The 27,795-nt window shown below is 41.7% G+C and overlaps 1 protein-coding gene across 1 annotated transcript in view; it reads right to left on the bottom strand.

The window, feature by feature from the left end:
• Positions 1-27,730, bottom strand: part of cpamd8 (C3 and PZP like alpha-2-macroglobulin domain containing 8) — a 47,727-nt gene extending 19,997 nt beyond the window's left edge. The window contains exons 1-30 of the mRNA XM_034705567.1: positions 26,986-27,730; positions 24,495-24,646; positions 23,964-23,986; positions 23,186-23,351; positions 22,844-22,896; positions 22,395-22,412; positions 21,780-21,834; positions 21,452-21,565; positions 21,098-21,182; positions 20,794-20,902; positions 20,366-20,593; positions 20,054-20,224; positions 19,832-19,960; positions 19,433-19,631; positions 19,001-19,176; positions 17,633-17,782; positions 17,210-17,371; positions 16,954-17,096; positions 16,256-16,318; positions 14,844-15,075; positions 13,598-13,751; positions 12,054-12,184; positions 11,820-11,871; positions 11,385-11,683; positions 10,715-10,783; positions 10,473-10,629; positions 10,172-10,348; positions 7,339-7,420; positions 2,707-2,863; positions 2,214-2,288 (exon numbers count right to left, since the gene is read on the bottom strand). Of these exons, the coding sequence (XP_034561458.1) occupies positions 2,214-2,288; positions 2,707-2,863; positions 7,339-7,420; positions 10,172-10,348; positions 10,473-10,629; positions 10,715-10,783; positions 11,385-11,683; positions 11,820-11,871; positions 12,054-12,184; positions 13,598-13,751; positions 14,844-15,075; positions 16,256-16,318; positions 16,954-17,096; positions 17,210-17,371; positions 17,633-17,782; positions 19,001-19,176; positions 19,433-19,631; positions 19,832-19,960; positions 20,054-20,224; positions 20,366-20,593; positions 20,794-20,902; positions 21,098-21,182; positions 21,452-21,565; positions 21,780-21,834; positions 22,395-22,412; positions 22,844-22,896; positions 23,186-23,351; positions 23,964-23,986; positions 24,495-24,646; positions 26,986-27,071 (3,867 nt within the window). The 5' untranslated portion in view covers positions 27,072-27,730. The remainder of the gene's footprint in view (positions 1-2,213; positions 2,289-2,706; positions 2,864-7,338; positions 7,421-10,171; positions 10,349-10,472; positions 10,630-10,714; positions 10,784-11,384; positions 11,684-11,819; positions 11,872-12,053; positions 12,185-13,597; positions 13,752-14,843; positions 15,076-16,255; positions 16,319-16,953; positions 17,097-17,209; positions 17,372-17,632; positions 17,783-19,000; positions 19,177-19,432; positions 19,632-19,831; positions 19,961-20,053; positions 20,225-20,365; positions 20,594-20,793; positions 20,903-21,097; positions 21,183-21,451; positions 21,566-21,779; positions 21,835-22,394; positions 22,413-22,843; positions 22,897-23,185; positions 23,352-23,963; positions 23,987-24,494; positions 24,647-26,985) is intronic.
• Positions 27,731-27,795: the final 65 nt, after the last annotated feature.

Genomic DNA, 27,795 nt, shown 5'->3' with positions numbered 1-27,795 from the left:
ACATGCTCATATAGATAGGCTTATTTTCTGAAGACCAACTAAATGAATCCACATTAAATCACTTTGAGGGACAGTGGGGGTCGTGAGTCTTTGGCACATATATTTTGGGGGTCACGGGCTGAAAAGTTTGGAAACCCCTGCATTAGAAGATACCGCATCTGGTCAATTTTGACTTTCTCTTTATGCCAGTCTGTATTTCCTAGCCCAGCAACCCCATTTCCTCATTAAGATCATCAGATAAGTCTCTTAAATGACCTGACCTAAGGCATACCTCTACACACCCTGACAAACACACAAACACACACGTACCATCATTACCCCCATCATCTCTTTCAGTGTACAACTGTTCCTCAGCTGTGTTTCAGTTATTGACTAAACATTCATTTTGGCCATTAAAAAGCTGAGAGTTGACTTTCATCCAATGCAGATGTGACCTTCTCTCTCATCCATGAGATGATAGGCCTCTAGAGCCCCTCACTGTAATTGCAGCAGTCATCTTTTAATTAAGTGAAATTGGAGGGGGGCTGGAGGTTCTGCTTTGATGTGAGGGATACATTTTCAGTTTTTATCAGTTGTAAAAAGACAGCCTGAGAAAAAAAAACATTTGGGAGAGAAATATGTGGAGGGGGAGTGGGGCAGATGGATGAGAAGGGGCCAGGGAGGGGAAATGCTAAATAAAGAGTCAACCATGTGGACAAAGGGAGTGATCAAAGGGAAAAACAATCGGAGGTATAGTGGCTGTCATATTGCCAGAGTAGGCAATGTATCATGAGGACAATATCACAGGATTTATGTTGTAACTTCCTCTTCTCTAATGTCTTACACTGATTGAACCATCTATATGGTGCCAGTATTTGATTTTTTAAGTGACAGAGTAAAGAAAAATGTGGCCCAAAAAAATAGAAAGCAGTGCAACAAAGACAAAAACAGAAAGGAGATAGCAAGGAATGTAACCAAGGTGTCTTTTTCCAGACCTTAATTGTCTTTGCACGTCAGCCTAAATCTTTTGATGTAGTCCAAGACATGATTAGGTATTAGATTAGAAGCACTGGGGCATAACAAATATGAGTAGGCTGACTGCCAGCACATCCATCCTCACAGCTATCAGGAATGCAGAGATAGGTCTTCACACGACCTGTGCTTAAATTCACAACAGGCTGGTAGGCAAGCTGCAGGAGTATGTGTTGCAAAGTGGGACAGGCAGTGTACTAAGTTTTGCTTTTATTAAAGCTTCCTCTTTAAATCAAATTTGTGTAGCTTTGAAACAGTTGTAGGTGACAAAGTGCACTATTTATTTTCACTTGGCTTCTCTTGACAAAGAAATAGTTTGATTTTGAAGTGGGGTTAGTATGGGGCTTCTGTTAATAGTAAATGTATTATACATGGAGAATTCCAGTCAGCTTGGCCCTTTTGTTGAGAAACCAGAATGAGAACAGGAACAGACTTTACAATTTAGCTCATTTTTGGTACAGTAAAATCCTGAGTATAAGTCGCACCGGTAAATAGGACCCAGTTCGTTTTGGGGTGTAACAAAGGGGAAAAGGTTTAACCTCTTTCCTGCTTGAGGACTTCCACTGCGTTCAAGAAGTTCAGCAACAGTTTCACAGTTTCTGTTTTCACTGTCCTGCTAGCTAACACCACAGTACTGGAGCTCAGTAGTGGCAGCACTGATTGCCTTTAGGTACGAACGAACCCACTGCACACAACCAGTTCTAAACTTTACAGCAGAAATAAACATGTTTACAGCCTGGTACAAAAGACGAGTGTAGTCTGGATAGCTCATTTCTCGATCAGCTCACACCGTAAGGGGGGTGAATTTTTTTCTAACGTGGCAATTTTGAAGATATTGAGATTACGAGTCTTCCAATGAGAGGCACAGCTGACTATGGGAAAACTGTAGCTGTTGGCTAGGAGGCTCAAACTCCACCTCTTTACAGCACACTGGCTCCACAGCAGCAATATGGCTGCCGCTGACGATTGGCCTCAAAACAGCTCTTCAGAAACAGATGGGTGACGTCACGGATCCTACGTCCATATTTTATACAGTCTATGACTGTAACACAATAAAATACCTCTATATGCATTTTAAACTGGTATATTGGTAGTGTATAGGATGCAGCCTACTTTCAAATTAAGTGCTAAAATGCATTGGACACAGAATTTTATGGTAAGTTCAACCCAAACATTAATGATAGTGTTAGTAAGCTGCTTACCTCTGTAGTTATCCCTGTCTCCAGGAGAGCTGCTACCACATAAGCTGTAAGTGAGATCTTCCCATGGATACCTCCCTATGAACAAAACATTCGCTCATGAGCTTACAGTTCATTTCAAGCTGTTTGCGTTGTGTTTGAAAATGGCTGCCAAGGGAATATGTGTCTTAGTTCACAATGCTGTGCCTTGCAGTTTTACCCCCAAAAGTAAATATTAAGGGTTTTTATCTTCTTTGGGCCTTTATTTCTTCAGATCTGGTTAAGCTTGCTTACATGGTGGTCTGAGTTATCTTATATCCGACACATGAGCACACTGAAAACAAAGTTTAAAGAATCATAGGATCACAAGAATGCCATACAAGCCGACCACTCCTAACTTATGTTGTTATTGTTTTAGGGGTAGAAGAAATCCTCCCTTTTCATCTAGATATCTCCTTCATGAAGTCTATCATTGTCGTTTACTAAGACTTTAACCCTACCGAGGCACAACATGTACCTGCAGATCTTTGTTTAGGATGCGTCCCATGGCGGGGAAGGAGCCATCATCTCGCTGATGTTTGATGAGCCAGGATTTGGCAGCACGAAGCTCCTCAGGGTCAATGAAGATGAAACCCCGAGATTGGGCAAAGGACTTCAGCACAAACGCTGTCAACCTAGAGGAGACGGGGTGGAGAGGTGAGACAGAAAAAGGCTGATGAGAGGAAGGAAAGGAGAAAAAGTGCAGTGAAGAGATATCAAACAGCCTTATATAACGTGCTGACAAATCACTCTAAAATACTAAACTATCAAGAGTTTGAGGGCGAAGCAAAGGAGTTTTTCAACAACTCACTCTCTTTCAACCTGTCAACACAAGTGGAGGGGTTGTGGTGTAGAAAAATGCAGAGGGAGGGATGTTTTGTAAAAGATAGAAGGAGAAGAAACTTGTTTACATGTTTTAAGGAAAGGGAAAAGAAGTAGAGAAAAGCTGAGTACCACTGCAGTTTGATCAATGCTACAGGATGTGGAAGCTGTGTCACTGAGAGAGTGAGATCTCACCCACATTAATCAAGTTTCTCTCATTGCATTGGAGATTCCCCAAAAGCATCCCGTAGTCTATACAAACTGGGATTCCAGGGACAGAGGTTGTGAATCTGGCTGGCCTAAGAGTGCAACTGAAAGTTTATGAGCAGTGGTTTTTGTTGGCCATGACGAAGAGGGACCAGAGGAACCACAGAGAAAGGCCAAGGTTAGCCCTGGGGGACACGGCTGAGCTAATAAACACACACTCATCCATAAACAACAGACCTCCCGGTAGTTATCGAAAGCTGCAGTCTTTGGCCAACAACCCCTCAGTGACAGCGAGGAATTCCATTTCAGCACCCTTGACCACAACTGACTTAAAGGATGAGGCAAGCTGCTTACCATAAATGAAAAAACACAAGATGGAAATGAGGAAATAAGTAAACAGGTCATGCTCTAGTTTCTCAACACAGCTCATAAGTGAGAGCAGAATCCAAGAAAGAGCACCAGGGGAGACGAGTCGTGAAAAAAGAACCTCGCTCTCATAAAGTGAAACATTAAATCTTCACCGGCTGGAACCTGGATGTTATTTCCCCTCTGAGACAAAACTAGGGATGTAGCCGCAAGCCTGTTGGAATTTTTAATGTTAAGTAATATTGTGTCGCTGGCTTTAAATGACGCGCCCCAGGGATACTGGTACTGGAAAGCGTAACTATGATTTAGTTAGAGGAAGGAAGGAAGCACTAGAGAAGCTGACTTCCAGCACTCAGGTCTTGGCCGAGGTCACTCTCTCCGGATCCCCTCCTCCCCTTCCTTCTTTCTTTCTTTCTTTCTTTCTTTCTTTCTTTCTTTCTTTCTTTCTTTCTTTCTGCTGTTTCCAACTTGCCTCTTCAAAATCCTATCACTGAGCTGCTCCTATCCAGCTCCATGCTTCAGAAAGTAGATCTGGAAGATTTTTTTTTCATGATGAAGCCAGTAGAATGGGAACAGTTATGAGTTGGAATCGGAATAAATGTTTCTCACTCCTCTTATTATTATTATTATTATTATTATTATTATTATAATTACCCGTTTTTGGTACTACCCGTTTGTTTGCAGGACTGCAGAGAATGTACCGGCAAGGTTGACATGAGACTTTGTGAAAGGGTTAGGCCTGATTCGAGGAAGAGCTGACTAAAATTTAAACCTGGTTTGACTAACAGCTGGTTAATTCGGGACGAGATCTGGATCCCATTCACTATTGAGCAGTTATCAGTGGCACGGATTCCCAAAGTTGCAATATGATAAACCATATTGTATCATTGGTGTCTGAATAACAGCAAACTTGACCCATGAACAAGTACAATCTCCTTGTTGTGCCATGTTTGTGACAGTATTTGAGCCAGAGCACTTGATAGTTGTAAAATATGTTAAGTGTGTCCAATGAGGAAGTAGATTGTAAATGTTAATCTGAAATGATGATTCCAGCCACTACCATATTCTGACATGATGGTTCTAGTTTTGAGAATTCTTCAAGACTTGTTGTGCTCGCTGATTTGAATATCACAGGAAACTTGACTGTGGCATGGCAGAGGTCAGGGCTCTCTGAGTGCAATGGTGCCAACCGCAGACTAACAACGGTAAGAAGAAAAAAGAGAGCCACAGCGCTGGAGAGTTAACATAGCCTATGTTATTTGTTCCCAAAGAGGCACTGCAACAGCTGAATAAAGCTGTATTGAAAATAATTTGAGGCTCCTGAGTGGTGCTTCTAAACCTGAGAAGCTGGGAAGCTCAGCTGTATACATGTATTTTAAGGGAAAAAGACAACTGGCCACTGAAATAGTTATAAGCCTGTACAAGATAACACAACAGCATGGCCGAATTTGCCCAATTCAGTAAAGGATTTTGTTTTTTGTGTGCCAGTGGCCCCATCTGGCCACCCTTGTAAAATGTTCTGGGGGTACCACTGTCTGAGTTCAATGTAGTTTTGACCTAGTTATGACTGTATTGACACATAACCGCAGACTGTATAAATAATAACACATGGACATATTTTAGTAAGATGACAGGGGTTAGGGGTAAGTGCTCTGAAGCTTCTGCATTGAAATAATGGTTTAAGTGCTACTGCTACTACCACAACTAAGCTGGAACATTACATCCATCTGGCTGCTGCTGATCATTGGTCTTTAAACATTGGGTTGATACATCTATAATTTTCAATTCACAGTACTTTTGAAGCCTCCATGAGTTCACATTTGGTTACTAGGCTTTACTTTTGCAAATACAGACTCCCCAGTGGCTCCATAGCTAAGCTACATCAAGCAAAAAATTTGGCTTTGGAGTTTGGCACCGAGCTGTTAAGAGCTATTAGGTTAATACAGCAGCAGATATCAGTTCTTTTAATCTCTGGTATTCAGCCCCCCAACCATGCTTATGCTGTCAGATAAGTCTTTGGGCAGACACAAATGCCATGCCAGCCTCAACATGTAGAGTCTAAAGGACTGAGACTGACGGGGGAAATGAAAAAATAAATGCCCCACTCTTAACAAGATTATAAACTTTAACAAGTTTGTTATAAGACATGTTTTGGGTACAGTTGCTATTTCAGCTTTAACTGCAGAATGGGTCAATGAGACAAACCCAAATTATTCAGACAAACTTGGAAGAAGGTTATGGTTGAAAGAACAATGAGGTTTAGGCATGTATTTAGGCAGGGTTAAACTTAGGGTCAGTGGTTAGAGAGTGAATGTGGTCAATAAAAGTCTTCACAGGTCTGGCAATAAAACACTATGAAAGTTTGCACAGACCCACATCCAACAATCTTTCCTTCAGTCTGTACTGCTATGTGTGGGACAGGAGGTTATCATACGAGTGAACATATTAAGAAGCCAGAGGTTAGAAACACCAACACAGTCACTCCAGGTCAGTGTCCCTCTTCTTCTGAGTTACATTAAACATGGTTGGAAACTTTTGGAATAAAGTCACATGTTGTTTTCGATGTTTTAATGAGAGAAATTTTACATATTCAACCCTTGGGTCAGTGAACTTCCAGCTCACCCTGGGCAGTGTTGACAGCCTTCAGAAAAGTCTGGCGCTGAACATCAAACTATCACTGCCAGCGCTTGTCATTACGTTCAATCTATTAATTAGATCCAGTCAATTTCCACCTAGATACATTTTTACAAGCTGGAATACATTAACACTGAATTGCCTGTGCTTTTAAGCAGGTAGTAAATGCTCTGCTTTCCTCGTGAACTCCGGAGCAAAAATAAAAGCTGGGCTTTTTTTTGGATGCAAACATGTTGTTGATGGATTCATTAAGTGTCTGATGCAGATTTACTGAAGGTTCACTGCCCACAGCCCACACTTGTTGTCTTGGGTACCAAGGAAAACTCTGAACACTGCTTGTTACATCATGTCCTGTAAAAGTCATCTAGGGGAGAGTCCAATGTTTCCAGAGCTAGTTTAGTTTATAGTAAAGTTTAATGTTACCAATTACACCCAGGTAGTGAGTCATTAACAGGCCACTGCTATGTTCAAGTCAATGTCAGAAAAGCCATTTGGTAAGGTAGCTCCAGACAACTTATATCACTGTCTCTGGTGGTGGCATAAAGAGCTACTCTGTGGGGCCAAAGCAGCATGGGTCCACTCAGTGAACACGGATATGAACCCTGATTAACTGCAAATAAGTCCTGACAGCTTTGCCTACCTCAGGGATCCAATTATACAGTTTGTTTGTGATACTTTGCTGTTCATATAACCTGCTGTTTCACAGTGTTAGCTCTATTAAATATCAAAATACCCACCTCAGCTCATAAATTAACCAGAGGTAAGCTCTTTGTGCATAGGCCCCACAATGAAAGCAGTGGAGTGCCCCATTGAGAGCATTGATTTGAGTTTAATAAATACCAGGAGAGGGTCTCTGCCTGCCTCGTCTGCCCGCAGAGTTTTATCATGAAATAAACACTCACCAGACATTTCAACGGAACAGATTAATTTGAGCACAGCTCACTGAGACGCTGATAAAAACTTCATTGTTTGGCCAGCAAACTATCTGCCAGTAAAAAATGAAAAATGTGGCTCCGGCTATTCGTAGTTTGACTGGTATGAGTTGAGTAAACTTTTAACAGCTACACCCACAACCACTTACCACATACTGCCAGAGGAATCCCTCTCTCCGAAGGCACTGTAGGATCCATCCTGTCTTTTGTAGGTCAGCTGTCTTTGGTAGCCTAGATGAGAGTGAAGAAGACAGAGTGAATCAAGTCTTAACATTTACTTCATCAGCACTGCAGGTATGTTGTTCATAAACACACTTGTTATTAGATAAACCTTCAGGTGAGTTTTTGTGTCAAAAAGTAAACTGAAGAAGCTGTACATAATGTCCTTAGCTAGATAAACTGGTTGTTGTTGTTTTTGTTGTTGTTGTTGTTGAAGTTGCAGTTTACATCCTTCTCAAAAATGATTGTAAACATTTCCAGGATGTGGGATGAAGTTGATAATTTAAAATAAATACTGATACAAACAACTTTAAACACAAAACAACATCATTAGTATGCTAACAATTAATGGAAAAGGTGGCACCACATTATTTAGAGGAGGGTTGCTCTCTCCATCTTTGTTTTCTGGAGCACATGACTATCAGATGGCCACTACTAAGTGCTAAAATGTACGCAAATAAATACAAATATATGCAGTTGTAAACACACATGTAGAGATGGGTAGAGAGAGAGAAATGGAAAACCAAAAATGTACTTCCTTTATCTCCCCCAGGCATAAAGGGTGTTAAGCTAGTAAGGATTCTACTTTCACTATGTGTGATCTAAAAAGTTAAAGCAGGAAACTAGAAGAAAAAAAAGGTAAGGTTGATATCTAGACGATATTTATAGAAATGCAACAAAGATTGGAAAATTAGCACTTGTTAACATGTAGAATTTAACTGACCACTAATTGCTCTTTGGCCATTAGTAAAAGGCCTGATTGCAAAGTCTGAAGTGGGTGAAATCACATGCATGCAAATGAAGATCGATGTGAAGAACTTAACCCCACTCTATACCTCAGTATATGTACAAAACTGCCACATGTGCTTTTGGCATGCTCTTGCTGTTTTTGCACAAATGACAAACAAACACATATTTTCTTTAAAGGAATAGTTTGCCTTTTTGGAAGTGGGGTCATATGAGGTACTCGTCAATGGTGAATTAGCCAAAGGGGATGCCAGTCTTGGCCCTTTTGTTGAGAAAGAGGCCAGAAAACCTGAATGAGAACTTGGCTATCAACTGCGGCAGCTGGGGTCAGATTAACCACAGAATTTAACTATTTTGAACAAACCCTGACCCAAACCTTAATGTCAGTATAAGTGTATGCTGTATTTGGGAAATGTTCAGTGCTTTACTTTGCTGTCAAAAGCCAATTTGTATATGCATTATTCTCAGACACGACACATATATGTTCGTCCGCCTGCAGTGCACTGATCAGATTATGTAGTCTTTGAAGTGGGAGTCACTGATATTTTGTTAATTTTGCATCTTAGTCTGGCATAATTTTAAGCACCAAATGACTAAGAATATCCAGCTTACACAGTAACGGCTGTGGATTTTGTTTCTTCAGTTCAGTCTTCTCCTTCAACAAATAACTCAGGACATTTTGATAGGGTTGGAATATTGTGCGAATCATGGGTTGTCACTAGGGATGTACATTTTAAGTATTTTCCGTGATCGATTTTTGGAAATGTTAACGTTTAATTATTGATTAATCAATAAAAAAAACTTTATTATTCTTATGTTAAAACAATGCCAAATACGTTTTTTCCACCAAAATTATATTTTCTACAGCAACAAAATGCATATAACTGACGGTATTGAATACGGCTACATGTTCAACACTGATTATCAACCATCAGGCTCATAAAAATATTCTCTGTGGACATAGTCTTATAAAGTGAAGGCTCATAATACAAACAAAAAGTACTTCAGACTCACCGTGTCCAGTTTTCTGCCTACTCATTCTTATTGAGAAAAATAAACATGTGTATTCGGTCAGGTGTCAGCCGGGAGCGCAACCGGGTCATAACCAGGCCTCGCCTTGTACCAGTTCTCCGGCTGCTTTCTCAACAAAGAGGCCAAGCTGATCGGCATCCTCTGTGACTAATGTACATTCTATTCACTAGTACTTCATACAACCCCACTTAAAAAAAGAAAAACAAGGATCCCTTTAAACAAGGGTGTCATGACACGCTTATTTATGGACTGTCCAACTCAATGACAGTAAACAACACTCCTTAACATCCAGCTGCAGGATGGCTCATCTCCTGTATAGCCAAAAGAAATTCAAGTAAGAGAAAGAGAGGAGAGTCTCTGTGAGAGCACATGGAGGAATCAGGGGAGGCGGAGAAAACATTGGTCTGAGTAAATCTGAACAACAACATCCATGTTCCAATCTGTGATCCAAAGTATTAACTGCCAGCCAGACCAAGGCTCCTCTAATATCCAGGGTTCCACAAACAAAATCTGTTATCCAAGGTAAACCTCATTCCAATAGTTTCCAGAAAACCCAACAACAACGCACAACCTGCCAACAGTTAGGAAACTTTTCTTCCGCTCAGCGTTAAGTCACTTTGTGCACAGTCAGGCCTGAGGGGATTTGACTTGTTGAGATTCAGGGCACACTCTGAGAGCATAATTGACCCTTTTCTACCCTCTGCTTGAATGGCTGCTAACTAACTGAAGGTAAGTCAGCAAGATTGTGTGAATTCAACACATCTGCAGATAAACATGTCATCAGTGCTCTACTCAGTGGCTCAGACTTGTGGAAATTTGTGGCACAGAAGTGAATCCTTCGTCTGATCACTGACTCAGGTTTTTACAAAATAAGATGTCCAAGAAAACAGATTCATATTTCTTAATACTCCTGATGCTCAACTTCTTATAAATAACTTCATCTTGTTGATGAAAACCAGAGGTGTTGAGTTTCAGTTTCTTTACCTTGCAGCAGGTAGTCAGTGGCTTCATTCTCCACCTCAGAGCTGAGCTGCCTCGTCTTCTGAAGGTACTTCAGGACGAAGACGTTGGGGGCAAAGTGGATCATGTTCTGCTCCCCACATCCGAAGGGGAGCCGCAACAGCTTGTCCAGGTTATTGAGAGTCGGACCCATAACATCCCCTGATATGATAGGCATGGACAGATACACAGGGATATGTTTTAACACACATTTGTAATCTATGGTTTTGTTTCATTAACTTCCTGATCAAAGGAAAAAGCACAGACATAAAAAAAAAAAGCCTACCAATCATAAATACGGTGGCCCTCTCAGATCCAGGCACCATGTTGTGTGGGACCCCCAGAGTGAATGCCTCATTGTGGTTCTCATCAGAGTCCTCTTTTCTCCAAATTTTAAACTCCCCCACTGAGCCCCAGCCTGTTGAGAAGCCAATGTGACGCACCTGAACAGACAAGCAAAATGTTATTCAAGTGATCTTTAAAGTTCAATCCCTGCAACGAGCGTATTAATGACGGAAACGGTCCCACCTGTCCAGGGAACTGGCCTGCCCACTGGAGGATGATTGATTCATTGGATGGATGTACACCGTGGCCCACCTGGAGAGAAAATGTAAGGTTTAGGAGAGTATAATCATTAGAAAAATCTCAACAATTCACAAAATACTTCATTAAACAAAGCAGACAGGCAGGCCAATTTTAAAAAGCAAACTGCTTTTGATTTACTCTTTTATACTGGGTGCTAACAATGTCCTCCCACACAGAGTCACCAACAAAGAATAGAGTATGTTTTCCAGCATAATCACAATAAACCATCCAACACAAACACCTCCCACTTTCAGCTTCTGACTATGTTAAAAGGTGTGATGCTTATATGGGGGTTGGAGAGCAGCAAGCCAGCCCAAGGATGCCATGCTAACTCAAGGTCATGCATCACTGAGTGTCCTCAGTGACATCAGCCTTTTAAGCTTGACCTTAGGGAAGGCATGCCAGTAAAATTGGCGCCAGTCGTTCCGATGCCCAGACCCTATGGTCTGTTGAGTCCTTTTACACTGTTTCAATTGTGTTTGAACTCACATCTGAATACAATTGACTTTACAAATCTAATCTATTTCACATTTTGTGTGTTCGTCTATATATTTCATTATACATATTTTTCATTGACATAAATATTTTTTTAAATCTCCTTATAGCTCCTTACCTGTACCACACCTCCCTTCCAACTAATCCAAAAGCTGCGAAACTCGTCCCAGGAGAGGATGCCTGGTGTGGCGGCACTGACCAGAGGATCACCCATCTTGCCCACGGAGATCCATGAGCGAGTGTTCTGCCTACCCCCGAGAACAATCTCCAGCATCTCCGCACTGTCATGGGGGCTTGCAGATAGGGCAAAATGGGCATCGTTGTGGGTCTTCACCGCCACCTGGAACTGGTTCATCTTGGCTGGCTTTTTCACATACTGATACTCGTACTTGTTTGGGGTGGAAATGTGGATCCTCTCTGAGAGTGGAAGTGGTAAACAAATCAGGTTTTGTGAAACTTACAGTCTTAATAAAGTACCAGGAAAGACAAACTCTAAAATAATGAGAAATCAAATAAAGGAGAGAATGTAAGGAAACTATGATCTTGCACTGACCATTGGGACAGAAGAAGACACTGTAAGTGTACTCTCTGGGCAGACCTTCTGGCTAAAATGAGAGTGAGAAGAAGATTCAGCCAAAGAATAGAGACAGAGAGAATACAAGTGGGATGAAAATAAATAAATAAAGCTTATCTCAACAACATTGTACTCTTAATGTTGAATGAAATATAAAGAGCAATCTTTCATATCACTTGTCAATGATAGATATCAGCTCTTTAATGTCCTTACTTCCACTTGGACGGTCCTGCGGACATAGTCCAGGCCAATTGGGGTTCTTCTTTCATCAACATCATTGCCTGTTTTGCCGGTCTGAAGTCCATCTGAACAGCAGCTTGGTTCACTGTAGGCAATGGCACGTGCTGTCGGAACAACACAGAGCAGAATCAGCTTTGTTGCTTCCAATTATGTCACAGTGCCGTATGTTTTAGTTGTCTAGAGTTGACCTAAGCCAATCCCTGGGTCATTAGCAAATTCTAAAACCAAAGAAGTAGCAAAATCCAGAATAGTTTAGGTTTTTCACCACATAATCTTCAAGTACATTTTTGTGTAACTGTCCACATCCAAACCCAGTATGTGTAATAAAGATCATTAAATTAAGACTAGACAAGACTTTACTCATTGCCAAAAAACTCATGGGCAGCCATGGCATATGTGCCTGATCCCATAAATCTGTCTGTTTAACGTTTTTCAGTGGTTGTGAGACTTCCAATGTTTAACAACAGTTATTACAGGACACTTCTCAGAGTGCCTGCAGATTGCAGCTATTGGTTAATGTTTGACTTTAGCCAATTTAGAATGTGAGGGTCATCCTATGGAAACATCTCTATGGAGTGTTTTAATAAAATAAAATTAAAAACTTTCTAAATCATGATTCAATTGGCAAAAAACAAATCCAATTGGGGAATAGTTCAAATATTGTTTGTCTAGTAAGAATGGCTATACCTGGATTAGTCCATATCTCTAGTGTTTGAACATCATCTTAATTTGGACGGGACAAATATGGCTGTCCGAGGACTCGTAGTCCACTAGCTGTGGAGCACGTTGGAAACGTGGCCCTGTGCCAGTGGCGTCTCTTTGTGTGTGTGTACTGAAAGGGAAACGCAAGGGGCCAGAGGACTAGGAGTGGGGCCATGGGGGGCCCATTGACCGCCGGTGACCTGCAAGCTCATCAACATGCCACTGAGTGTCACAGCACAGCTCTGGTTGCTCCCCCACTGCTGGCCGGCTTTGTTCTCACATGCGCTCTGGAGGGGACTGTTTGTAACTCTGGGTGAGTGACCAGATCACACACAGCTCGGCTCCTTGGCCAGCAGAGCTCTATCAAGTCAAAAGCTTGCCTTTTTCTCGTGAGGCATCACACTGAGGGCACCGTTCTATCTTTTCAAGTGTCATGCCGTTTATATTCAAACGATTACTTTTTTATGATCTAGCACAATTATAGCATTATTGTTTACTCCTTAAAATAAAGGCTCCTTGCTTTTTGATTTTGCAAAAAATATTGTGGGACATTCAAATAATTATTTCTATATTGTTAAAGTAGTTTTTCTTCATACCTGATAGGAGTTCAAATGCAGTACCGACAATGGAAAAGTAATATCTGAATTTGGACTATAAGGCCCGTCTTGCACTGTCATAGTAGTGCTATGACTTTTAAAGGAAGTTAAACCCACCTGTTAAAAGTTTCTATAATTGTGGAACACTTATTGCTGATAAAGAAATTGGGCATCCTTCCCCATCCTGGTTAGAATTGTTTACTTGATTTATTCTGTTACCTGTGATGTTTGCGAAGCCCAGTTCGGTGAAAGACAGCACAATGGATGTTGGTGTAGCTTCTCCAGGAGCAACACATTTCTTTCTGGTAAGATGGTGCTTCCCAGGGTGGCCAACAAATTTAATACCTTTCGGAACTGAGACTTTAACATGAACCTGTGAAAGCAAAGAAGAGTAGAGGAGAGATGAGAAGCGGAGAAGATGAGACAAATCAGAGGCAATTGATCTCCTCTGACAGACCACAATGACATCATTTCTCGTGGCACGCCCCTCCCTCATATAGCGTGTTCTCCTCAAAGCTCTCAAAGCGATGGAGAATTTTTAAATCACATTGTGAATTTTCCATGCTGTCTGACTCATGCTTCTCAAGCTCCCTGAAGGATTAAGTTCCACTCATCGTCCAATTTTCACAGAGGGCTCGGTAATGCGGAGTGATCTTTTTACTGTTCTCCATCCACACGCCACAAGTCGTAAATAACAGAGCAGAAAATATAGGAATCACATGTTGCCGGAGTGGACATCAAAGGAACGGCTACGCTGGTTTGCATGTTCACCTAACATGACATCAGGGCAACACACGCACAGGCCATTTAACAGGCTCATCTGCAAACATCATGATGTCATCTATGTGGAGCGCAGGATGGACCCATTTAAAGCCAAAACAGAGTTTAGAGGGCTTTTCAAAGTAAGCGCTGAAACATACTGTACTTGTGGGATAATCTCCACATTACAATCCTGTGCTTCCTTTGGCCACCACTTCTAATCCCTGAATACCCCTCAGCTGACCTACCTGCAGTTATTCCATAACAAGCCCTGCATCTTTTATAAAATTGTTTTGACATCAGACAGGTTCAAATTAGAAAACTTCCAGACCTTCACAGTGTCTTGCATCTTTCAGCCCATTAACCATAGAGCACATGGTGAGTTTTCATGTTTTTATTCAGTATGTGGTGAATTGTTCAGAATGTAAAACCCTCTGTAAGTCGTTTGTAATGTTGGGCAGCATAAAATAATCAATGACTTGTATCTTTACAGAAGATGAAGTCTTGCAGGACTTAACCTGAATCCACAATCAAACTAAACTCAGACTTGACACTGCTTTGCTGACACCTTAAAAATCTGGTTTTATTTGCAAATATGTATTCATTCTAGTATTAATCATTCCTGACACCATACACGTGTTTGATCAGGCTTTGTTATCTCGTGTTAGGGTTAGAGTTAGGGTTGCCATCTGATTCATCATCTTACCTCAGCACAGGTTGGCAGGTAGTTGTAGACAGTGAGTGGGACTTTGGTCTGCTCTCCTCTGATTAAACTATAGGGTAAAGTGAAGTCAACAAAGAAGGGCTTAAAGGTACGAAGCTCTGCTCTCTTTGCTATACCCAGACCATTTTCCTCAGACAGGCCAATAGCTTCTGTGACCCAGGTGGTAATCGAATCGGGCACATCCAGTCGAAGCTCAGCTTCCCCGGTGTCAGAGCTGTGAGCGACACATTTTGAGACACAAGTTTACTCAATTGGACAGTGAAATAAGAAGCTTATTTTTATGGTATTTCATAACACATGCAATAAAAAGCCTGGACTACAAGGACAAGCTTGATGAATCATTGCAGATTACTTTTATGCTAACACCTGTGTCAACACCAGCACCTGCACTAATGAAACTACGGTAAAACACTTTAAAACGGACATGCAGGAGAGACAGTCAGGTGTTGACCTGTTTCTGATCTGTTTCTTTGATTCAAAGGGGCTGAGATCATTATTGGCAACACATATTTAGTGTTGCTCTTGGAAAGCTGTCACAGGGCATAATAAACTTGAAGAACTCCATGTAAGCACTTTCTTTTGATCAAAGTTGCCCAAAACTCACTTTAGTAGACTTTTAAGGGAAATCAGAGCTTAACACTTGACAGGAAATAAGGCAGAGCTGAAGTCCCATCCAAAGGAATCAAGCATATGGAAATCTATGGGCAGTTCATTTATTCTGGCGTACAATGAATAGAAGGAGCTGCTGAGAAGGTGACCGTTTGTTCCAAGATCGCCCAAGTTAAATGAGGCACATTCACACCCAGAGGGGGGGAAATGCTGGATACTGCAGGAGTGATGGATCTTTCCTCTTACATACAAGCACCACTTGCATTTTTGCTCCCCTCTCTCATTCATCTCTTTTCTTTAGCATCTCTGATCTTCAATCTTTCATTTCCATCGCCTCTTTGTTTTATAGCCTTAACTTGCATCTCCTCATGGACCTTTATTACCTTTTTCTTCTTTAAATACCTTTGTTCTTCTCCTCACGAGTCCTTCTCTCCCCTGTTTCATTGTGTCCTGTTACTCTTTCACTCTATTAATGTTTACCTCTTTTGTCTCTCGTCTCTCTTTCTTCTTTACAGGTTTTCAAAGGTTTGACTTTACCCTCCTCTCTACTGTTCATTTCTACATTTATCTCTCTCCTTAACACTTAAGACTGTGATTAAATCCTGCGTAATTATAGACAATCTGCTGTACCTGATATTTCTAACCTCAGGCATGCAGCATGCACATGCACAAACACGAGCATTCACACACACACGCGCGCACACACACACACACGCACACACACATGCACACACACACACACACAAACACACACAAGAAAAATATTTATACAAAAGTTAAAATACCTGACATTGAGGCAGTGCCACACCCAGGTCTCTGGGAAAAATGTACGCCTACGCTTCTCTGCTCTGCAACCAAAACACAAGCTGACATCAATAAAAGGCCTCAGCTGCTCACAATAAAAACAACATCTTAATTGGAAAATGTATTATCCTGAATTCCACATTGACAATCTCTGAGTCACATCATGTGTTTAATGTTTATCACTAGAGTAAGAGGTATTCGTGGCATTGAGGAATGTAGATCTAAAGCAAGGACAAAACAACAAAGCTAATTTCTTTTGTCATGTTTTTCTCAGCTTGTCCATTACTCATTCCAGAGACCTTGTTCAGCCCAAGCATGACAAATACTGAAATGTGTATTACCAGACCATAATGATTCCTGTGAGCATTAGGTAATTACTGTTCTCTTATGGGTTAGTTTTCAACTTATTGTTTTCAGAAGAGAACCTCCCTACATAACTGTGTGTGGTCCACTTACAGTGGATGTAATGGAATAAGTGACAGGGTAATTTCAAATGTAGCACATTCAAAACAGCAATCTTAAACTGGTATGGAGAAAATTCTAACAGAAAACAATCAAGTTTAAAGTTTTTAATGTAGGGTTAGAAACTTTTTCTAAGAGCTTCACCACAGTCAGAATTTGATTGCGTTCATAAGGATGAAAAAGCTTAGAGTGACCTGCTCTGTAACAGATCGCTTACCTGGCCGTGGGGCGAGAGTGCATGGCAGCCACTAAGGTGGAGCTGTGCGGCTGGAAAGCAGGAACGGCCTCATCTGTGTACATGCCTCCACTCTGTCGGTGGTTTAAACTCACCATATCTGTCATCACAACCAGCCCTGTTTCCTGAGTTAAACATACAGAGAAGAAAACATACACACTCACGCACCGATATCATTATTATTATTTGTATCCCTGTATTATAGCTGTGAGCTTTCTATCCAAGTGTGTGTTCTCACAGTGAAAGCGAAGCGTGCATCCTTTGTGATATCCCAGTGCCAGGGGAACACAGAGGAGCGCCTGCGTCTTTTTGATGACAGCCCGGGCCACCAGAAGTGTCCGTCGTCTTTAGGAATGCCGAAGGCATCCGAAACATCAAATTCTGCCAGCTCTTTAAAGACCTGCACAAAGGGAACACATTTATAACAGCACTCAAAGTAAGCTTAGTTATAGAGGAGATATACCTTTATATATTTTGACTTCCTACTGGAGCATGTGTACTACTATCATACTTCTTGAGAGTAGGAAAAAAAGCATATAAAGTTGCAGTGCAATGAGACAAACATATAGCACTGTAATTTGAGTTTGAAAAGAAATTACACCGCTGCAATGCTTCATCTTTCACAGGAACAACAAGTATGACTGTAAACTTAGGGACCAACCTTGTCTGGACTGATCTGGAAGTCAGGTTTTAACAGATAAAGGCTCTTATCCACAGTAGCCACACACACACAGGAGCCTTTTTCTCCCCGGACATGCAGAGTGATGGGGTCCCCTGGCATGGACTCGTTGGATGACTGAGTAACAGACACCTAAAAATAGTAACAACATTAAAGGAGGCATGTAACATTCATTTTTTAAGCTATTCTATTCATCAATGTGTCAAAAACATCCTAGAAAAATGTGAACATGTCATGGCTATCATTATTTTATCAAATGTTTTTCACATATATGTAAACACTGCACTTAAAAGCAGGAATTAAATGTTTGTAACAGCATAAACTAATGATTTTAGTTTGTTGTTCATTATTTTTCTGGCCACTTATCAAGCTCATGACTAAATGTTTCAGCACTAGTTGGCAGTGTTGCTTGATTTTTCATCCTTAGTACATCTGTATTATTCACAGTGGAGGAACATTAGTGCTATAGTTTTAAACACTAAGACACAGTGAGGAACCTGAAGACAGAGTGGAAAACTACAGGCTTTGAAAGAAGGAGGGATGGTGAGAGTCGGCCGTAAACTTTCACACATCAGAACTGTTTTTCAACAGCGCACAGTCACAAATTAGCCCCGTTAATCGGTTCCGCTGCCCTCCTTTCACCACTCTGTAACCTGTCATCCTCTCCTGTCACGACCCCACTCATCTGCCTGCAGCCTGCATGGCCTCTGTCTAATCATGCCCTCACAACCCCCTCCTCCACTAACACACACACACACACACACACACTCACACACACACACACTCACACACACACACACACACGCACAGAAAGAGTGTTGTAATGGCATACCAGGGAGCTGTAAATACTTCAGGGAGTTAACTCCACCTAATGCAGGCAGGAACTAGGGAGCTCTCCCAGGCCAACACAGCTGTTTGTTTACAGACGTTACACTGTGGACAGAGCTGGTGCATAGATACTTAGGCTCACCTCCAAAATGTATACACACACTGCGCCAAGTTTTTATTAATTATTACATAAACATTTATTTTTATAATAACATACTTATTTCCAACATAAATGTTTGGTTAAGGAACCTTGTTCTCGCCAGTTTACTGTTTTATTCATCTTTACTTTGAGGCAAATAAGGGTAGTACGATGAAAACACTCTTCTCTGGGGAAACTAAAGTTTTAAAGAACATGCTGTCTATTCTTTGTAACCATATTTTAGTGAATATCGACATAAATCAGGAATCAGTAAAACATTCTTCAAAGTGGAGTTAACCAATAAGCAAAACAAAGAAGGGAGTAAGGCCAGAGACTATTTCTACTATGTAGAGTAAAGCTTTGTGTTTTAAGACAGTGCAAACCTGGTTCTCAAAGGCAGGTTGGATGGGGACTTGCAGACTGTCCGTGACACCTTCACCATTTTCCCTCACGTAGTAGACCAAGAGACGGCTTAGGGGTGCCATGCTGTGGCTCACTGGGAAATGTAGGTAAGACACACAGCTGTCCATCTCAGCCTGAGAGGAGGAGCCTGCAACACCTGGCAGAGGGATAGCAAAAGAGGTTGGCACAGGTATTCTGATCATTCAGACACTTCAGATAAAGGGGCTCGGACATCATTCAACAGAACAAAGAAAAGACACGAGGAACGTGGGTTGAGTGATGCTTTGACAAGAGCTGTTCTACTCTCAGCTGTATGATGCTGAAATGAAATTACTAAAAAATCTATTGGCTCCATGAATCCTAGAAGTGCATCATGTATCCATTAAAATGACAAGGAATAGAAACACACGTACCAGAAGCAGAGGGAGGAAGCTGGGTGGCATGAACATTCTTGTCAAAGATGACTGTCGCCCTTTTTCCTCTGTGTGAGGCCGTCATGTTGGCTGACTGTTGGCCTGACAGGATGATGTTCCCTCTGGATGTCACCTCATAGTGGAGGGTGAAGTTACAGGGACAGGTGGATTTTAGAGCAACTTCTGCTTCTTGGCCAACCTATGCATACAGAAAGATACAAATGCACTGTAATTGAAAATGATGATATTGTTGCATTATGATGTATTTAACCATTATTTTCAGAGAGAAATAAATATAGGATGCTTGAAGCTTAAGAAACTATAGTAATGCTACACATAATAGTCCAACTTCACAGGATATTGCTTGAAAATTGTATCAAAAAAGAGGGCAACACTTACCTTAAGTGGAGCGGTAGGGCTCTGAATCTGGATGTGACACCTGCTGGGGGAGTACCAGCTACTGATGGACAGGTAGCTGGGCAGGTACTGGTCTCCTACTGTCTTTCCGTCAATGGATGTCACTTTGGTCTATGACAAACACAAATAAATAAAAGTTGTATAAGTTCAATAAGATATGGGAAAAACAAACATCTTACTACTACTACTACTACAGTCACTGACCTCTAACCAGACATACTGGGCAGCAGTAGGGATGGAGGGGATTTCAAAGATGGCCTGGCCGTCTTTGGAGATCAGTTCGCTGGTGTAGACATTGTCCTTAGGGGTCAGCTCTGCCTTGACTCGCACCTTCACTCCGTCAGCAGGGCTGCCATCAGGGTAGGTAACTTCAATCTACGAGGAGAAGGTTCACAGACAGTGATTGCTATATTTGCCAAAAGTATCTATAGCTACAAAATATTGAAGCAGATTGTTTTTTGATTTAGTGCAACATGCTGTTCTACTTAGTTTTGTGCATAGTGTCAGAAGCCTCACCTTCCCTTTGTAAGGCAGACCAGGCTTGAACTGTTTGCGTGTGTCCTTTGAGTACTTGATGTCGATGAGCTGTTTATGGACGGGTGTTGAATCATCAAATGTGGTTTGCCTGCTCCCATCTACGCTGGTCACTGACGCCCAAATGCTCACAGTGCCCCTGAAGTGATCAGCTACATCCAAAGGCATCATGTCTTTGACACACAGGCTGAAGTTAGCAGAGCCTTTGATCTGAGAACAGCAGAGGAGTGATCTGTTATTGCATACTGCCAGTGCCAGGGTTTGAATCACACATAATAATAATTCTGTGCAATGTATGTTCAATAATAGTATTTTTGGGGTTGGCAGAAATTCAGCAGCAATAGAAAAAAACGGACAAAAGTATTATTATTAACGATTGAATGTCAGTGCTAGGGAATAAATAAACTGACCTCCATGGTTTTCATGACAGGATGGCCCATCTCATGGCGGTAGTAGCCCACTCCATTCACCGTCATATTCACTGTCAACTTCCCTGTGACTGGTTTCCCGAAGGTATACCTGTGCAACAACGACAGTTCAGACCTTATTGTCCACAAAGGCAGCCACTGTCAATGACTCAAGATACATTAAAAGCAGCATGACTGTTACGGCGAGAGTTGTTTTGAGGATGATGAGCTGAGGAAAAATGCCCCCCTGAAAAGACAAATGGCACTTTGGTTTGTTTTATTCAAAGATTAACTGTAGGTGACTTACCTGGCCCTGACAGAAGCCTGCTGACATGAGTTCAGATCACTTATGTACTGTGGTGGATCAATCACCAACTCAAACTTTGGCATCACTGCAAAGAATATGACAGAAACGTACTTTGGTTTCATTTTCTTATTTTTCAGGGCATTTTTGTAGCACCGCTTATTAGTGGCTTGACAATTATAATAATCGAGTTGAATTGAGTTAAAAATACACTAAATATAAAATGTGACGCATCAAAACTTGAAATAAAAGCCTAAAACAGAACAATGGTGCATTGAAAATATCCTAAAATGTACAAGTAAAATACTCTACTGATTAGTAACACCATACTCTACCCTTGCATACACAGAGCCTCACCATATTTCTGCACTTCAAACGACTTGTTATAGGTGTGTCCCTGCACCTCCACAAAGATAAACCACTCTCCAAGCACAGGCTGGTCCGACAGAGGGAAGCTCATGTTCACAACGCCTGCAGGACAAATATGTAGTTAACATCTTCAACACCTCAATGTCATGCATGCTATCAATCAACCAGATATGTATGCACTACCTTATTTACTCCTGATAAAATAATTACAGGGCAGCACAGAAATTATTACAGGGCGTCCTTTTAAATGTTCCATTAAAGATTAAATAAAAATTCCTAGAATTACAATGTAACTACAATGTAAGATGTGACTCACCACAGCAGATAGATTTTAGACCTTTCCACTGGACCATCCTGGATCCTCTTGGATCCTGAGAGAGGGAATTACAAGTTCAGAGATCAGTGTTAAGATGTCACATTTAGGAGTTCTTATACTGTTTGTTAGTTGTTCACTTGTTTGTTGTCATTACACAAGTCTTACATAAACTTGAGCTGAACTTGACCTAGAGACCTGGCTCCTGTCAAAATACTTTTACAACTTCTCCTCAGGTGATACATAGCCTACACTGTTCTGCTTGTCAGTAGCTATAAGTCATGCACAGACTTCCCGTTGCTCCTTAAGAAGAAGCAGCAGCTTGTTATTTGCCTGACAAACATTGAAAGATCTCTAAGAGGCAATAAATGATCAGGGATAGGAAGTGTGAGGCAGGGACAAACAGTGTGTGTGGGTTTGTAGGGCACTAATAAATGCAAAGCCAAGAGAAGACAAGAGAAGAGAAGACGTTCCTTTTATGTTGTTTATCCTCGTACTGTTCCAAAGAGCACCCTGTTATCTAGGTGAGCTGCCCTGACTTCTGCTCTGTAATCTCCTACCAGGCTGGGAGCTAAAATTGCCACTGTTCCCTGGGTGGTCCTGCTGGCTTCCACTCACCAAAACATACGCCTCGATCTGTTAAAAAACAGAAACAGAAAGAAAAAATAATTAAGTCAAAAAATATGTTGCAATGCAAATGTTAAAGCCCAGAGAAGATCCCAAGCCTCCTCCTGATGTTTCTCACCACTTCTGCCTTATGCAACAATCATGCATCTGTGAAAGTGAGTATTGCCCTTTACCAAGAGCAGACGTTTATAGCTGCAAACATCAATAAAGCGTCTGTCTGCACAGTTCTACAGCATATTTGGAGCCATTGCTGACATTCCTGGAGAAATGACTCTAGCTTGGCTCCTGTAAATAGGTAACTGTACATTTCTCTGCACTCACTGCAGACTAAGTTCCTCCTCTTAATTCTAGCAATTAGAGATGCAAAAGTATACCCGTGCTAAATATTCTGTCGCTGAATGGTCAAAAGTAAATAAACAGAGACACAAACTTTGAATTACCTTGTCATTCACTGGCCTCAGGTTGGGGGTGACTGTGTAGACATTGATGAGCACTGAAGGCAAAACAAGAAACACAGCAATGTGAAATACAGCAGTTAAGCCTTCATGCATACAAAAGCCATACTCTGATTAAAGAGTCTCCAGCCATCCAAGGCTCATACCTCTTAACCACAGACTTAACTGACAGTCTGAAGTAGTTTGGTGTCTCTCACTGTGAGGCCTGTGACAGCATCATAAGGCCGACTTCCATTCAGATTTATTCTAGTACAAAACCTCTGCAGTGAACCAGCATTTCTGTGCTGTGATTGTCAAATAATCTACCAAAAGGAACAATGAGGGAACCTTTATGTTTGGGTTTGTAGACAGGTTTGTCAGTCTGGATGAAGACAGCAGTGCCCTTGCTCTCTACTGTAACTGTGGTGTAGTTGTGGAAGATGTAGCCTCCCTCTGTGAGGTGACGGTTGCCCCACACCTTCAGGTGAGCCTGGCCTCTTAAACCAGAGGGAACCTAGTGGCATAAAAACACAGAGGAGGATACAGAGGATTAAGGCTGGATAAGCTACAAGCAAGTTAAGAACACGGGATGCGGCTGAATTGTTTAATCTAGGCTGCAGTAAACGATTCAGAATTATTAACTTTCATTCATACTTATGGCGGGAAACAAACAGCACAAGAAGAGAACTTCAGTCAAACACAGGAGAAAGATGCCGAGCTATAACCCAGCGCACTACACATTACTGTATTTCATGAGAATGAGGGCGGAGGTTACAGGGAGGGGAGAGAGGACAGAAAGCGAGGGGAAGAATCGGGTTGTGTATACTAGATTGATCTATTCCAGCCTTCGGGGGCGGCGGACCATACATGCACGTCAACAGCTGTTGCATATTATATTGAGGCTGTTACCTTATTCCCAATGAATGAGCAGAGGCAGATGTTGCATTACAAATAATGTTAGTGTTGATTTGCATGTTGCCTGAGGAATGTGCGCACAGCGGACAAGAGGGCTCTCACTACTGTGCAGCTGTCACGATTTAATAGTGCCATGCACTCTCAACATATCTGGAAAGCAGCCTGCATGCACTTCAGTACACTGCTATGTAAACAGTGCAGTTTGACTCACCTTTAGTTTGATGGTGCCTTTATCTGAAATACAGACAATGAGATGCGTTAATAACATGCATTTTGATGTTTCTGCCTAGCTCTGTAGACTTTTATCAATGTTTTCAGACATCTGTTACCGCACAATATTGTCTGTTGGTTATGAAAGCTATCAGACTATGACTGAGCTTGTCTGGTGGTTGCATCCTGCATCTATACCACACTGGGTATAGCTAGAACCTTCTATTAATGCTGTCAAAGAAATCACACACTGTGTACACTAAGTGCATGATAGCATATACTGAGCTGATGCCTCCTATCAAAGATAATGCCTATGAAAGCCATAGCTTGTCAGGAGAACACAGTGAGGCTCTCATTGTGGGTGTTCTTTGAAATATGATTGGCTGTGTATGCTTGCCTGTGATCTCAACATCCTTTAATATATCACACTAAAGAGAGGGGTATCTCAATTCCCAACTTGTTAGTGCAAGTTCTTCTTCCTAAAAGTGACGCATTGTGCCAGTGTAACTTAAGATCAAGAATTTTTTCTCACCAAGCACTGAGCCATGGCTGTGGGCGACCGCCTGCCCCTTCACCGCCAGCTGCACCTGGACGCGTGTTTCTGCTTTTGCATTGAAGATGGTTACGCTCACACTCTCCTCCACGCCTGCTCGGAACACAGAGGGGGCAGCGACCAGATAACCCCTGAGAGGTGAAGGAGGTGGAGGAAGGAGGGAGGTGGGGAGAGGAAGAGAAGGGCAGTGAGGGGGGAGGTTGATATTGACATAATGAACATTACGGAACACAGAGAAGAAGAAAAAAAGAGTAGAAGTGGTTGAGTCTGAGGTGGTAGCAGGAGATAAAGAGAGGTCAGAGAACAAATGCACGTGACATAAGACACGATCATGGCTGCTCTCACACATTCTTTTCCAAAGTACTGCACACTATCACTGATTTTTATGTGATTCAAATATTTTTTTAGAAGAGTTCATAGGGATGAACTTAAGGTACATTCACATATCTCACTTGCTGTTTCTCACTTTCTCCCAGACCTGTACGCACATCCGCATACGCAGCAAAACACATACAAACAGGGACATTCCACATGGATTTGTGTGGCAGGATCAGGTTTAATTGCAATGGTTACCAGGGACACGGTACCTGTTGGCCAATGAGCTTGCTGCTCGAGTGTTCTCTTTGGGTGGTCCAGCACCTCTGACAGAACCTTGGTGTCTGTTTTTGAAAAATAACGACCGAGATTCCACACAGTCACTCTGACATTTAATTGAGCGAAGGGGGCCTGTCACTGAGGTCACAGAGCAAAGGTCATTCTTTGATGCTTATCAAAGGTCTCAGGGAAAGAAGCCCAATTTAAGTTTTATTTGGATGAAAGAATGTATCTTCTGGTGCAGAGTGGCTGTGTCGTTCAGGTAGCAAAGAAAGACTAATGGGTGCTGTCGTTAGCCATGATACAGCAGGTATCACCAGATGGCTAATGAGTCTGGTCCTGGTGAAGATTTCTGCTTGTTACAAAGGTTTTTACCACTGTTGCCACGTGCTTGCTCATTAGTGGATTAATGTTAGACCTCTTTAAATAATATAACAAATATTTTCATACGTAAAGTATCATGAGATAAGTTTTGTTGTGATTTGGTGCTATATAAATACAAATTGTTGGACTAAATTGATTGATGAAAGAGCTCAGTTTCATTCAGTTGACTTACATTAATCAGAATATGTTGATTTGAGAAAATATGAATCATATGAACTATGTATCTTAGAAAATGCAGACCAAAATATCAGAGGATTATCTCAGTCCCAGCCTACTCATTCCAGCTCTCATTTTTGAGGCAAATAGCCCAACTCACTCCTTGCAAACTTAACTGAAGATCACACAAATTAGAAATGAGCAAAGCCCTGAGCACAAACCCAATTGCATGCCTGAGAGAAGGATCAGGTGGTTGGCATTACAGCACTACAGCATTTCAGCCAGAGGCAACTTCAGTTCCTGAGAGAGAAAGTCATGAGAAAATCCCCTGGAAAATAAGGCTTCGGGAGAAGAAAGATAATACGAGGAAATTGACTTTGTGCGTTTGATCTACAGTGAGTTTAACCAGCTCTTGGATGAGCCCGGATCAGGTGGTGGAGACCATGCTTATTTCAGTCACATGGCTTGATGTACTCAAGTTCTCATTGTTTTTTGGCCAACTTTTGTCCTCAGCTAAGAGCTGGTCAGAGCCTGAGAAGGATTTGTGTTTTCTCCTGTCAGTTCAAATTTTAGTTCAGTCACATGGATTTATGTTCTTAGCCTTTTGCTTTTTTGCACCAATTTCACCCTCAGCCTTCCTGCCTCACACTTGATTAAAAAAAACTTACACACCCTTTTGGAAATCAAGGCAACATTTGTGAATGATTCCTCCTACCTTAATTTCCTGCAAGAATTGTTGACAACTCTTCACCATAATCACAACTGTCAGGTCAGGATTAAGCTCCCAAGAAGCTGACAGCAGTCTGACTGATGGCACCAAAGAGCCAAAAGTCAATTTAACCTCTTTGCCTCTGAGTGTGGAGGGATAAACAGAATGAAATGGTCTACTGCCATACTCACAAATTTACCTTAAATAGCTATCATTATCTTAATTGGCATGAGATAAGCTCACCAAGAGCTGCACATATTCCAGTCAATAAAATCAGAGTGCAGACTTCCTATCAAAAAATACATTTTAGTAAACACTCTCAGGTCTAATGACTCTGAACCCCTGGAAAAAAGATCTGAAGGATGGTACACTGTAATAACATTAAATTCCAAGTTTAACATTTAGAACATGAAAAGGATGATAATGATGATAATGATGCATGCTGCATGTATTTCAGATGAAGGCTAAAGTTGCTACATGGAATAATCACTCTCTTTAGCACGTTGTGGTTGCACTGGCGCTTCATATAACATAAACTCCTGTTTTAGAGTCTCGGAAGTGCTTGTTGTGGTTTAAAGCACCGCACCAGCCTTCAAAGAAAACGTATGCAAACCTTAGGCTACTTACTGTCTTTCTTGTGCATAAGTTCTGCTCACGTTGCAGATGAACAAAGTCCATGAAAGACTCAAAGCTGTCAAAGACAACCGCAACATTTTGGCCTCAGTAGCCGAGATAATGCTGGATATCGGCTCTCCCCTCTGGATGAGGTTGTGGATCTTCCAACTCAGCTGGAAAAGTTAAATGAAACTTTAACAGTCTGCAGCTCACTAAGTCTATCTATCCATTGAGGTTGGTTAGCGTGGTGGGTGTACAGAGCTTCGTCCGGAGCCTAGGATCAACTTTTTGTAATCATCCCACTTCGGCAAATCCAGTTCCAAGCAAATCGTGTGTTTTTTTTCTCCTCTTAGAGCCCAGAGTACATGGACAGTCCTCTCCCATGTGCCTTCACCCGCCCCGGTTCCGTTCTCTCATATTTCAGCATTACAAATTGTAAGCGTCCTCCCACTTCAGCGAGCAGAAGAAATGTCACAGAAAAAGTTTGACAAGTGAAATCCGTGCAACTCTTCTTTCCCCCCGATTGTTCCTGGTGATCTCTTTCAAGTCTCCAGATCTCTTTTTTTTTTCCAGCTCCTGCAGCAGCGAATCAGGAGGCGATCGGCGTCAGGCTCCGCTTCATTCACGTCAATACCTCCTCTCACTTCTGTGCAGCGAGAGCATGACTAACCCCAGTGTCTAGCTGAAACCATCATAAATTACCTGCACAGTTCACATACTTTGGGTTCAGTGGACATCTCACAACGTCTCCCCACTACACACACTTCAGTTTGCGCGGAAAACAAAAACCAAGATCGCCAGTCTGGAAGTTTCAGATGCAGC

Source organism: Notolabrus celidotus, chromosome 2, assembly GCF_009762535.1.
Source record: "Notolabrus celidotus isolate fNotCel1 chromosome 2, fNotCel1.pri, whole genome shotgun sequence".
NCBI classification, from domain to species: Eukaryota; Metazoa; Chordata; class Actinopteri; order Labriformes; family Labridae; genus Notolabrus; species Notolabrus celidotus.
Note: the sequence above shows the minus strand (reverse complement) of the source record. Positions and strands in the feature narration are given on the sequence as shown.